General features: G+C 40.6%; 1 protein-coding gene and 1 long non-coding RNA gene across 2 annotated transcripts; both read left to right on the forward strand.

Moving 5' to 3' along the window:
* Positions 1–471: 471 nt before the first annotated feature.
* Positions 472–2,760, forward strand: LOC121055817. The gene is made up of 4 exons (XR_005812805.1): positions 472–490; positions 567–569; positions 1,145–1,219; positions 2,342–2,760. It is a non-coding gene; the product is annotated as an uncharacterized LOC121055817 (long non-coding RNA).
* A 1,080-nt stretch (positions 2,761–3,840) lies between these two features.
* Positions 3,841–12,806, forward strand: LOC102719152 (ABC transporter G family member 28-like). Its single transcript, XM_006662814.3, has 14 exons — positions 3,841–4,153; positions 4,251–4,327; positions 4,476–4,757; positions 5,209–5,272; positions 5,353–5,499; positions 5,635–5,669; positions 6,511–6,584; positions 6,698–7,548; positions 8,267–8,563; positions 8,671–9,141; positions 9,278–9,426; positions 11,535–11,824; positions 11,920–12,041; positions 12,150–12,806. The coding sequence occupies exons 1-14, from the start codon at positions 3,864–3,866 to the stop codon at positions 12,304–12,306; spliced, it is 3,306 nt and encodes a 1,101-aa protein (XP_006662877.2). The 5' UTR covers positions 3,841–3,863; the 3' UTR covers positions 12,307–12,806.
* Positions 12,807–13,173: the final 367 nt, after the last annotated feature.

A 13,173-nucleotide genomic window follows, 5' to 3' on the forward strand; every position in this document is an offset into this window, starting at 1 on the left:
AGATTCAAATAGGTGTAGTCAATAAAGAAACTATAACCATAGGGGGAGAGAACCAACCAGGCAATCGTTGTTACTGGCGGGGTCTTCGAATTTCATGTTGTGATTGTTCTCTTCTTTTATTTTGGTGTCAACAGATCATGACAAGGTTAATCAAGAGTTTGTGCATAAAAGACCGCTGTAAAACAAGGTGAACAATTTAAGAATTACATGCAAGGAAGTTTAACTGTGCAAAACTTTTCGGCCTCTTTAATTAGATTCATATTCAATGATATTGTAGGCTTATATTCAACAACATCAAGTTGAAGCTTGCTCAGATGGATCAGCGTCTCCAGCGTGCTCACCCCTTCATGCTTTTTATAATCTTTCGTGCTATAAACTAACTAATAATAATATTTGGACCATTGCAATGTCACTGAATTTTTAGCTGGATTTGTTCAGAAACTTCCTTGGAGCACCAGGTGGAAACATCAGCGTAGGTGTACTTCATAAAGTAATTCTCAGTGCACCACGATATACAATGTTGCTCATAGATAATAAGGAAGTCAAAATTCAGATTTACCCTGCAGAAGGTGATTCAACCATCAGCATCTTCTCAAGTTGACAGACGACAGTTGATAACCTAACAAATCATTTAAACAATTTGTGGCAAGAAATATTTTGTAGGTAATCTATCATCCACTTCTAGAAGGGTAGTAACCTATAGACAATCCTCCATATCCTGTGAACTACAAAATAAAGGACCAACTATTAACTAATAGCCACCCATAACAATCTGTCATGTTTACCTCTGCTGCTACGGAAATTGTACTCCTTAGACTAACTATGCATGGAAATTTCTGCTGTATAGGTACCATGCAAGTAGTGAACAACTTACTTCAATGCCAACTACTAATGAGGACCGAAACTATGCGTCCTCTTATGTTCATACCTTTCCAAAACACTTGAACTACACAAGACTCCTTTACTGCATAAATTGTCGTTATTTGTTTAATCGATGTATTTTCATATGCATAAACATAAAAAAAATTATATCTATTATAATGCCAGAGCTTGGTGCAGGCCATGCTGCTGGATGAAACTCCAGCCTAATATGTACAAAACGCTTATATACTGAATTTTAAGATTCCTTTGTTGCATTGGCTAGGTCATGCAGGTTGATCACTTCTGAAGCCCATATGTTTTTCCTTACCACAGTTCTCTGATAATGGCTCTATTCCAGGTGGGATTCTTTACTTTAATTTAGTGGTTTGGACTAATGTTAGAGGTACTTGATATTAGTTTTATGATGTGGATAAATTTAATATTTTATATCCTTTAAATATTTTTTGTATAATATGGGAATTTTTTCTTTTATTCTCGCATCAATATATTAGGAACTATTTTCTCATTTCCCCATCTTGTCCTTTATTCAGATTACTATTACTATTTTAAATATCACATACTCACATGAAAAAACCTTTAGAAGCTGGAAGAACGCTGGGTTTGGACTTCACATAGTGTTTTTCATGCTTAAGATCCATTTTCTAATGCAAGTGATCTATTTTTTTTATGGAAGTGAGTTTCATTTCTATAGTTCAGTGTCTCCCCTTCCCCCTCTGTATTTTATGTCAAGCTGCACTACTTTTTTTCTATTTCTTTTAGCTTCAACCTTCTCTTTTTAGCTCTCCCAGACGGTAAAGAATTCTGTAAGTCAGATCATAGGCTACAAAATTTCATCTTCATATTTCAAAACTCACTGTCTTGTGAGACCGGTTAGTACCAAGTTGAGCTGATTGCTCGTTGCTTCTTTTTACAAGCTCTTCAAATCCTGCATTCTCTTAATTAACCCTGCCAATGTCATATTCTAAGGAATGGTCATTTCTATCATCTAATTATGCTTTATTTCACATGTATACCCTTACTAGCTTATATGTGTTAACCTACAGTTTTTCAACGTCCTTTTTCGAGAAATCAAGTTAACCAATAATCTCCCAATCTGATTTCTCAAATAACTAGCTTCAGTTTCAGTGGTGACTGTGTCTCTTAGGATTAGAATTGAGGTCCATCTGGATTTGTTGCATCAAGCGGTCTGCCCTCTCCATTTCCACAAGCTGGCCCCACAGAGGAGCTAAATCTTTTGCTTCCATTGATGTAATGTAGAACCTAGCCCTTCTGACCAGCTTGTGATGAAGTGGTCTGCAAGGGTAGATTGAGGATCTTCCATCATCATCCTCTTGTCTTAAAAAACTCTTATCACTAAATCTCATATCATCATGCAACCTATGCTATCAATTTTCATATGCAGCAATGCTTCATCTTTAAATTTTATTGGCTTGGTTAAGTGTTTCATTCTCCAATGCAGATTGGGCGAGAATTACTTTGGTCTTCATGTTCCTCAAGAATAGCTAACAATATCCTTAAGCTTTTCAGCAAGAGCTTCACTCTCAGTGGTAATGGGGTTGCAGTTCATCTTCCATTCGTGCTATCCTTCATGATAGGTCTGTGTTGATAATGGAATACTTTTCTTGAGTCTATAAGATAATATTAGATTTGTCTGCCGTGTTCTGTAATTGTTTCTTAAGCTTCTTCATATGCTCCTCAAAATTACTTTAGTGGGATCCTTGTATATGTTTCACTCCTGTTGACTGACTTAGAGGTTTGTATTTCGCATGTGTTGTTCATGAATTTTTACTCACATTCATTAACTGATGCATTTTTATCTTCCTGAACCGATATCGTACTATGTGTACAGTTGCTGAATGTATCAATAAGAAGCTGAGTGTGTTTCTGAGAATCGATGTCTACGCTGGTAAATAATGTCTTTTAGTATGACACTGTTATTCATGGTGCCAGCCCACATCCATAGTAATCGATTTTCTATTAGACTGGAGACCAATTTATACTGCTAAATTATCCACTGCATGGAATCATTCATTCTTCAACTGTAAGAAACTGAAGAAAGCTTCGACAGGGTTACTCTATATTAGTATATTAGTGATAGGTACTCATTGTCTATGGCAGTGTCTTTTTAGTGCCAATATTTGGTTTGTTAGATAAACCCTCAGCGGCGCGCGAACGTGCGCCCCGGCATCTGGTTAAAATAGATAGACTAAGGCCCGATTCTTCTTCCCATTTTACTAACCAACGCGTATTTTTTTAATTGCTAAACGGTATGTTTTTTTAAAAAATTCTATAGCAAAGTTACTTTAAAAAATTATATTAATCTATATTTTTAGTAACTAATAATTAATTAATCATATACTAATTCAGTACGGTCGAATGTCTACACTACGAATGAACGCAGCATAAGACGGACAATATGCCTTTGACTAACAAATAACCTCCTCAACATGGGGAAGCCATCCATGAGCCCGTTTGACTTTCGTTGAAAAAGGATGGGCTCATTCTTTGTGGAACAACAATATGCCTTTGACTAAGACATAACCTCCTCAGCATGACAACATGAGAAAGCCATCCACGAGCCCATTTGACTTTCGTTGAAAAAAGATGGGCCCATTCTTTGTGGAACAAAAAAGTGCGAAAGTCGATTTATTTATCCGTTCCACTGGAAGTCTGGATCCACCCAGTTCCTAGGACCAAACAAATATCCTACCGTCAACGTATCATGTAAAACATCTCGACCGTCTAACCCCGTAGACAATAGACCGCTCCCACCACGACCATCCGTTTCAGCCCCCCCCCCCCCCCCCCCCCCCCCGGGCTTTGCTTTGCTTTTCCCTCCGACCACAATTTTTCCCGCTTTCTTTGCCCCTCCTATTTCTCCTCTGCATCCTCCGTCTACGCGCTCCTCCGCTACCCCGCATGCCTCCCTCCTAGCCTGACCAGCGCCATTCCTCCTCCAGGAGACCGATCCCGTCGTCGCCATGGCCTTTGTGGCGGCGCAGCTGGTCGTTGCCGCCGCGCTGCTGCTGCTCCTCCTCGCCATCGCCGCCACTGAAACCACGCGCGCCGATGAAGAAGTCCCCCGCCTCTTCTTGCAGGAGATCGCCAGCGACTACGACGATGGGGTCGGCGGCACGGCGGGGGACAAAGGGGCGAAGACCATCGCCGGGAGCACCATCGTGGCCGGGGTGATGAACGACCGGCTCAAAGCGCTCACTTCCTCCTTCGCTAAGGCGCTTGGTGACAAGCTGGACTACTGCATCAAGGACACGTCGGTCTCACCCCCGTCAATCGCCATTCGCTCCCTTCCCCTGCAGCGCTTTTCGATTTCCCAATTTCCCATTTCTTCTTTCTGTTTGCGCTTGCAGTGACACGGAGTGGAATGCGGCCTTCAATTTCTCCAAGGACACCACCTTCCTCACCAACTGCATGAAGCAGACCGACGGTATGCATGCTTAACCAAAATGCAGCTTCGAATTATCCTTTTTGTCTGAGGAGCATTTGATGCTGCATTCTCGACGGCATAGTACTTCACCTTGGCGTCTATCGTGAAATGTTTCATGAATCATGTTGGACGTATCAACAATGCGCAGGAGACCTGCAGCAACGTGTCTGCACAGCAGCAGAGATGAAGTTCTACTTCAACAGTTTGCTCGACGCTGGCGAGAAGAGCGGGGAGATTAATTATGTCAGGCCCAACAAGAACTGCAACCTGTCGTCGTGGATGGACGGCTGCGAGCCCGGCTGGGCATGCAGCGTTGGAAAGGAGCAGAAAATCAACCTGCAGGATTCCAAGGACATCCCTCTCAGAGCTCTTGATTGTCAAGCCTGCTGCCCGGGCTTCTTCTGCCCCCATGGTCTCACTTGCATGATACGTGAGTTCCCAGTTCCCACAGCTAGCTAGATGTTTCTCCCATATTTTTTCCTAAATATTTCAGTTTTAGGTATGTGTTTTTCTCCCTCTTATATACCCTCCCTGTATCGAATTGTATGTCTATATTTTTGTTCTTACAAATTTGGAACTAAAATCCTGAAATTCTGGGTTTACCGTTTGGTCCTAGTAGGATCTCCAATTGGCCAAGAATTTTAGGATTTAGAACTTATTAAAAGAAGTTTAAAATTAGAAAAAAAAACTTTCTAAAGTTCAGAAATTTTCCTTTCGAAATCGCTGTTTTCTTCCCCTGCAATTTCGCCCCCCCCCCCCCCCGGTATGGTTACGGATTTTGAAACAGAAACTCTGCTTATCATGCTTTTATTGGCCTCTATTTCTTCTGATGAAATCTGTGATGACGGATCATGACCCTCTATCGTTCTTATTATACGCAGCTTGTCCTCTGGGAGCATACTGCCCGCTGTCTAGCTTGAACAAAACTACAGGCATCTGTGATCCGTAAGTTGGACATCGAAGTCCCATACATCCACGTGGTTATGCAGGGCCATTTGCTAATTAAAGGTGAAGATGAATTTCAGATACAATTATCAACCACCTGCTGGAAATCCGAATCATACTTGTGGTGGTGCTGACAATTGGGCAGACGTCGGTAGCACTGACGATATTTTCTGCCCGCCTGGATTCTACTGCCCGAGCACGACGCAGAAACTCCCTTGTAGTAGTGGGTAATCCTATCTATCTAGTTTTGTGTTTATGTTACATTAAATTCAATTAAGTAATAGTTCAAAGCATTTTTTCTGCCATTTAATTATTAAAGTTCTGTTGTCCAAATTCTGAGAAGTTGGGACTCGTTTTTGCAGGTTTTACTGCAGGAAGGGATCAACCACACCAACTAGTAAGCTCACCTCATCTAACAACGTTGGAAACCTGACTGTCTCATTTTTATTTTCTTTTCTGGTTTGTGGATATGATAATTCAATCTTGAAATCAGTATACCATGAAAAAATCACTGCCAGAGTATATACCATAAAAGGTGAAATGAGCCGGTATTGCATCTGCCGGCCAATGTATTCCCATTATATGGCAGTAATTGTTTGTTTTTTTCATGAAAAAAACCAAATGACATATTTGTAAACAAAAAATAATTTGTGAATAAAACTTTTAGATATGTGTTTTTAGCAAGCTAAAAGCCAAAGCTGAAAAATAAAAATCAAATCTAAATTTTAGGTTGAAAATTTAAATTTTAGTTTATAAACATAAGTAAAAATAAAAAGACGAGGGTGTTTTTGTTTTGAGCCAAAAAATATTCTCAACTAGGTAGCAATATGTCTTTCCAAATTCCAAGCTCTTGTCAGGAGGGAATGGATAGTTGTTAACTTATGCTTGAATGTTGTTTTGTTGTGTGATGATGTGATCTCCGTAGACTTTGCACGTATGCAGGTACCAATGGAAAGACATCTTCCATAGAGCATTTTTCTTATTCTTAAGAAGATACATGAGACCGTTTTCTATATAAAATTTTACATAAAAAATAGTGATACCTCTTGGTATCCTTCAAGAATGATAAAATTGCTCTCTTCCATATGTTGTAGGATGTTTTGAGCGTGAATTGCTTGAATGTGCATCCCTGGTTTAAGTTCGTCAGCCATCTTGCAACGAAGAACTATGTGATGAATGGAGTCGTCGGGCGTGCCTTTTTGACGCAGCATGCTAATGTGGCTGCTACCTTGATGCAGGATGCTACAAGAAGAGCTCTTGTCCACCAAACTCTGCTACTCAGGACATTACAATATTTGGTGCATTGTTAGTGGTAATTAATTAATATGCGGTTAAACCTGTAGCAGCACGATATGTGCTTCTGCACGCTGATTCTGCTCGGGTTGAGCTAACTCGGGCTGCGTGTTTCCGCGTAATGCTCTGTAGGTTGCCTCCTGCTTAGTCCTCCTGATCATTTACAACTTCTCCGGCCAAATCCTGACGAACCGTGAGAAGAAGCAAGCGAAGTCCCGGGAGGCCGCTGCAAGGTACGCGAGAGAGACCGCGCAAGCTCGAGAGAGGTGGAAATCCGCAAAGGATGTGGCCAAGAAAGCCGGAGTGGGTCTGCAGTCACAATTGTCTCGCACTTTCTCGCGGAAGAAGGCTGTCCAGACACCCAAAGGCGGCAGCGGCGGCCTGCCTTCAAACGGAGCGGACGCGGCTGGAAAGAAGAACTTAACCGACATGATGCAGTCGCTGGATGACAACCCGGACAACGACGAAGGATTCAACCTGGACATAGGGGACAAGAACCTGAAGAAGAACATGCCGAAAGGGAAGCAGATGCACAGCCGGAGCCAGATCTTCAAGTACGCGTACGGCCAGATCGAGAAGGAGAAGGCGATGCAGCAGGAGAACCACAACCTGACCTTCTCAGGCGTGATCTCCATGGCTAAGGAGCACGACGTCAGCACGAGGCCCGTCATCGAGATCGCCTTCAAGGACCTCACGCTCACCCTGAAGGGGAGCAAGAAGAAGCTCTTGAGGTCCGTGACGGGGAAGCTCCGGCCCGGCCGTGTGGCCGCTGTCATGGGCCCGTCCGGCGCTGGGAAGACCACGTTCCTCAGCGCCATTGCTGGGAAGGCGACTGGCTGTGAGACATCGGGCATGGTTCTGATCAACGGAAAGGTAGAACCCATCCGCGCGTACAAGAGGATCATTGGCTTTGTTCCCCAGGATGATATCGTCCATGGGAACCTCACAGTCCAAGAAAATCTCTGGTTCAATGCAAGATGCAGGTACCGTGCTAGTTGTTTCATTTGCAAAACAAACGCCCTTTTACCTTGCCAAGTACTCCCTGCATTAACAAATACTATTTATTTGTTTTGCTTATGTTTGACTAGTCAACTTATTCGGAAAACTTATGTAATTTTCATTTATTTAGTCAGGACTGAATCTACTATCAAATGTATTTTAACTATAAGTTTGTATATAAATTTACACAATTTTTTAGATAAAACGAATAATCAAATATATATAAAAAGAATTAACAACGTAATCTATTAACATACGAAGGGAGCCTTAAACTTTGACCATTAAAAATATCCATACCTCCTCTAGTGATCAATGTTTTATGTCTAGGGTAAAAGATTAGGTCAATTTTTTAAAATTTTAGCAATCAACATTATATTATAATAAATTTATAAATTCTAATAAGTTTATGATATTTTGATAATACTTTTGGAGGCAAATCTATGTATAATTTTTTTTTCACAGAAGAAAGCATTTGAGAAATTATATGTGGTTGGTATTTAATAGTTCATTAAATATTTTTCTAAGTGTTAAATAATTTTGACTAATGGAGTATATTATTGACGACCGGGAAAATAACATAATATCGAAGTATTTGTATGTATGTATGTATCCATCGGTAGCACTTGTATTATGCATGCCTCATGTATATTTTAACGGAGTGAATAATAGAAGCATTGACATGTTTGTTGCGATCGATTCCAGGCTCTCAGCGGACATGTCGAAAGCTGACAAGGTGCTGGTGGTGGAGAGGGTGATCGAGTCGCTGGGACTGCAGCCAGTTCGAGACTCTCTGGTCGGCACAGTGGAGCAACGCGGCATCTCCGGCGGGCAGCGCAAGCGGGTGAACGTCGGCCTAGAGATGGTGATGGAGCCGTCGGTGCTGATCCTCGATGAGCCGACCTCCGGCCTGGACAGCGCCTCCTCCCTCCTCCTGCTCCGCGCCCTCCGCCGCGAAGCTCTCGAGGGCGTCAACATTTCCATGGTTGTTCATCAGCCTAGGTACGTTGGTGATGTCTAGACTAGCTACTCGATCTATCTATCTTAACCATGAAATCACGCCGTGTCCTCCACCTCCTCCATTAATATAATGGTGGTGCAAAAATCAGCTACACGCTGTACCGGATGTTCGACGACCTGATACTTCTAGCCAAGGGAGGGATGACGGTGTACCACGGGCCGGTGAAGAAGGTGGAGGAGTACTTCACGGGGCTGGGCATCACCGTGCCGGAGCGGGTGAACCCGCCGGACTACTACATCGACATCCTGGAGGGCATCGTGAAGCCCGCCATGAGCGCCGGCGTCAGCGTCAAGGACCTGCCGCTGAGGTGGATGCTGCACAACGGCTACGACGTCCCCAGGGACATGCTGCAGAGCTTCTCCGACTCCGAGTCGTCCTCCTTCCGGGGGAGCACCGACCCCGCCTCCGGTGACGCCTCCGTCGCGGCCGAGGTGTGGGGCAACGTCAAGGACATCGTCGGCCAGAAGAAGGACGAGTATGACTACAATAAGACCACGCAAGATCTGTCCAACCGCTGCACCCCCGGCATTCTCAGGCAGTACAGGTACTTCCTCGGAAGGTAAGATCTCTCTCCCTGATCTCTGATCTGTCTCTCCCTTATCTGAATTTTGCTTAGCTATTATATTACTAGATGCCAGTGTCTCTCTGACGCCTACTGCATCGATCTCTCTCCCTTCGCCGTCTTCCTTATTTAGGTGCGGCAAGCAGAGGTTACGTGAGGCGAGAATTCAAGGGGTTGACTATCTCATCCTCTGCCTTGCCGGGATATGTCTGGGGACGCTGGCAAAGGTCAGCGACGAGACATTTGGTGCGCTTGGATACACATACACGGTCATTGCTGTCTGTAAGTATCACCACTCGATCTGGCCACAAACATCTGACGTTTAAGATGAGATTTGTTTTCAACTTTTAAAACTTCAACCATCCGTCGATAATCTATGTTCATTAACCATACTCTAGAGCACTCCTAAACTATCATGTGCTAAGTTCAATAATTTTTTTAAAAAATATTGCTATGTACTAAAGGTCCATTAAGTCACCATGGGTCAACAACTCTAGTGAATTAGAAACATCCTAGAAATTCTGAATTAAGAAGATTTGGCATTTGGGTGATTGTTTGACGGCATATTTTCAAACAAAAAACAATTTATACATAAACTTTTATGTATGTGTTCTTAATGACCTAAAAGTCAAGATTGAAAAATAAACTACTGTGAAAATACAATCAAAATTAACCTCAAATTTTGACTTATAACAATAAACAGAGAGCGAAAAGACAACGTCGATATCCCCTCGACGAGATGGGCCCAATGTGGGCCCAATGTAACCTGTTAGATTACATTAATCTTAAAAAATACTACGCCCTCGTCCTTCCCATGCGTCCTATATATATAGGTGCTAGTACTAAACATTTGTAGGTACGCACACCCCTTGTTCACTTTCTTCTACTTTAGTTTAATCTAAATGTAAGACGGTAAAGTCAAAAACATGTATAACTCATAATATTAATTACTAAATTTGGAATTATCAAACTAAAAAAGACTAAATTATGAAAACATGACAACAAACATGTACTCCATCCGTCGTTTGATATCGTAACACTTTTTGGTCTTATCGATCCTATGTACTACCACGTATGCCACTTATAAGTTCTACATAAAAGCACATGGCCACCCATTGTCCTGTCATAATTGCTGCATCCCATTTGCTAGCTGATGTTTAATAAGCAGATGTGCCATCAAATACCCTCTCCGTTTACATTCCGCTTCTAACGCAAGATGTTTGATATTTTTGGTTACAATGTTTAACCATTTGTCTTATTCAAAAAATATAAAAATACCATTTATTCTGCTTGTGACTTACTTTATTATCAAAAGAACTTTAAACAAGAATTGTCAATTTTTTATATTATACTAAATTTTTGAATAAGACAAATAGTTAAACGTTGCAACTAAAAAGGTCAAACATAACGAAGGTAGTAGTAAATAAACAAGATGAATCTAATAAGTGGCGATAATCAACAGACAATGGGAGACCTGCCAAGCAGCAATTAAGCAATCTAATAAGTGGCGATAACCAGCTTGCAATATGCTGTTTTGGATCACAATTATTTTGTTTATGATTATAATTAGGGAACTCAATTCCCTAAAATATAGAAAATATAAATTATACTAAGTTAGCATATTGAAATTAATGAGGTAAAAATATACTCTCAATATTTAAACTATTGTACTTAATTTTTCGAAATCCCAAAAAGAAATCACACCAAAAAATTCCAATAAAAGGCACTCCCTCCATTTTGTATTAATTATAAGTCTTTTTTGGCTAGGTCTACATTAATCAATTGAACAAGGTATATTGTTATATGTCTAGATTCACTAGTATCCATAGAATCTGCTACATCCGTTTCATATGGTAAGTCTTTCTAGTTTTGTCTAAATTGATTAATTGATGAATGTATATATTTTACATATGAATCTAGGCAATATTAAAAAGACTTACATTATGAAACGGAGGGAGTAGTCAATATTAAAAAGTCTTACATTGTGAAACGAATATAGTACATAATATTAAAAAAAATCTCAAGAACTATCTCCATTGTTTCAACACAATAATATTTTCTCATAAATTAAAGATCCTGCAATCAAGTAGTAAATCTTATGATAGAATTTAATTGTTCCATGCTGCTTACAAGGAATCGTAACCAACGTTTAGAGCGGTCTCAATTTTTTGTTTCAACAAAAGTAACGTTTAAAATACAATCAATATTCTTAGGAAAAAGTCATTCATGTATAAACATTAGTGTGTTTAGGGCATTTGCAAATTTGCCTCTGCTTTTTTTCTATTTTATATGTATAACACTCGAATGCCAATTCTGGTGATATTGTTTATAATTTTTTAGCGACAGTTTTGCAATAAGTATTCAAATATTTTCTACCTAATATGGTGCAGCATTGCTATGCAAAATCGGAGCCTTAAGATCATTCGCTCTTGACAAGATATACTACTGGAGGGAGAGGGCCTCCGGGATGAGCTCGCTGGCCTACTTCTTGTCCAAAGACACCATAGACCATCTCAACACCATTGTCAAGCCCATTGTTTATCTGTCGATGTTCTATTTCTTTAACAACCCTAGGTCATCAATCTGGGAGAACTATGTTGTTCTTGTGGCCCTAGTCTACTGTGTCACCGGCATCGGCTACACCTTCGCCATCTTCTTCCAGCCAGGCTCTGCACAATTGGTTAGTGCTGTATATATATACTTGTATGCAGGCTTAGTTTCTATGCAAAGTTGAATTGAGGCTGCTCCAGATTCACCATGATATTTTATATGCAGTGGTCTGCATTGCTTCCGGTTGTTTTGACTCTGATAGCCACTCAACAGAAGAACACTTTCTTTGCTGACTTGTGCTACACGAAGTGGGCTCTAGAAGGTTTTGTGATTGCCAATGCTCAAAAGTATGTCGCATCACACTGCTCATAATATGAATGCAAACCTCAGTTGTCCATCACATAGATTGCAATCCTTTTAACCAACTCAAAATTGGCTTGTCTCTTTTGTTGTAGCTACTCCGGGGTGTGGCTGATAACACGGTGTGGTTCACTGGTCAAGAGCGGCTATGACATTAGTGACAAGGCTCTCTGCATAGTGGTTCTTATTGCCAATGGTCTAGTCTTCCGTTGTGTGGCATTCTTCTGCATGGTGACTTTCCAACATCACTAGAACCTTTTGGAAGCAAGAGGGAAAATGAGCCCCAGTATTCTCCCTCTCTGTCTATCCATACGGCTGGCACATTCATGCATTTATTTATGTGTAAGAGAAATGTACATTACAAGTTTACATCATACATATTCCCTTATACCCTAGGTGGTCAGGTGTAGATGAGAGCAGATCTTTAATAGCAAGCAATTGATCAGCTTAGACGAATACCCTAAATGTTATTGCAGGCACCCCCAATTTCAAACTAGCTGACACTAATTAATTTTTTTAGGCGGTCGATAACCCCTTTACACGGGTGTTTACCAAGCCACTTACAACCAACCGCCAGTACAAATCCACTATTTAGATAGACAGATCACTAGACGCAAGCAACAAACTTTTTAAGTGGGCGAGCACCTTTAGTGACCGCATGTGTAAACATAAATTTATGGGCGGTGAGTCAACAACATTCTCCTATGTAAAATTTATCGCACATGTGGGGAAAGGGGTATGACAATTGCATGCATAAAATATTTTTCACAAACTATACTTCCTCTGGTTTTTTTTTTACGCTGTTAACTTTTTAATTTATGTTTGATCCTTTGTCTTATTAAAAGATTTTATCCAAATATACAAACTTATTAATCATACTTAAAGTTACTTTAGTAATAAATCAAATTATAATAAAATAGTTAATAATTATATATTTTTTTTAAATAAGACAAAGAGTCAAACGTAGATTAAAAGTCAACGGCGTCAAACAAGAAAATTAGAGGAAGTATGTTACAACATACAGCGCATGTGCTATGTATTTTTACCAAAAAGATCGATGCATGTGCTATGTATATATACCAATTATATATACAACAACGTATTCTACATCATCTCCCT

Source organism: Oryza brachyantha, chromosome 11 (assembly GCF_000231095.2).
Source record: "Oryza brachyantha chromosome 11, ObraRS2, whole genome shotgun sequence".
Classification (NCBI taxonomy): Eukaryota; Viridiplantae; Streptophyta; class Magnoliopsida; order Poales; family Poaceae; genus Oryza; species Oryza brachyantha.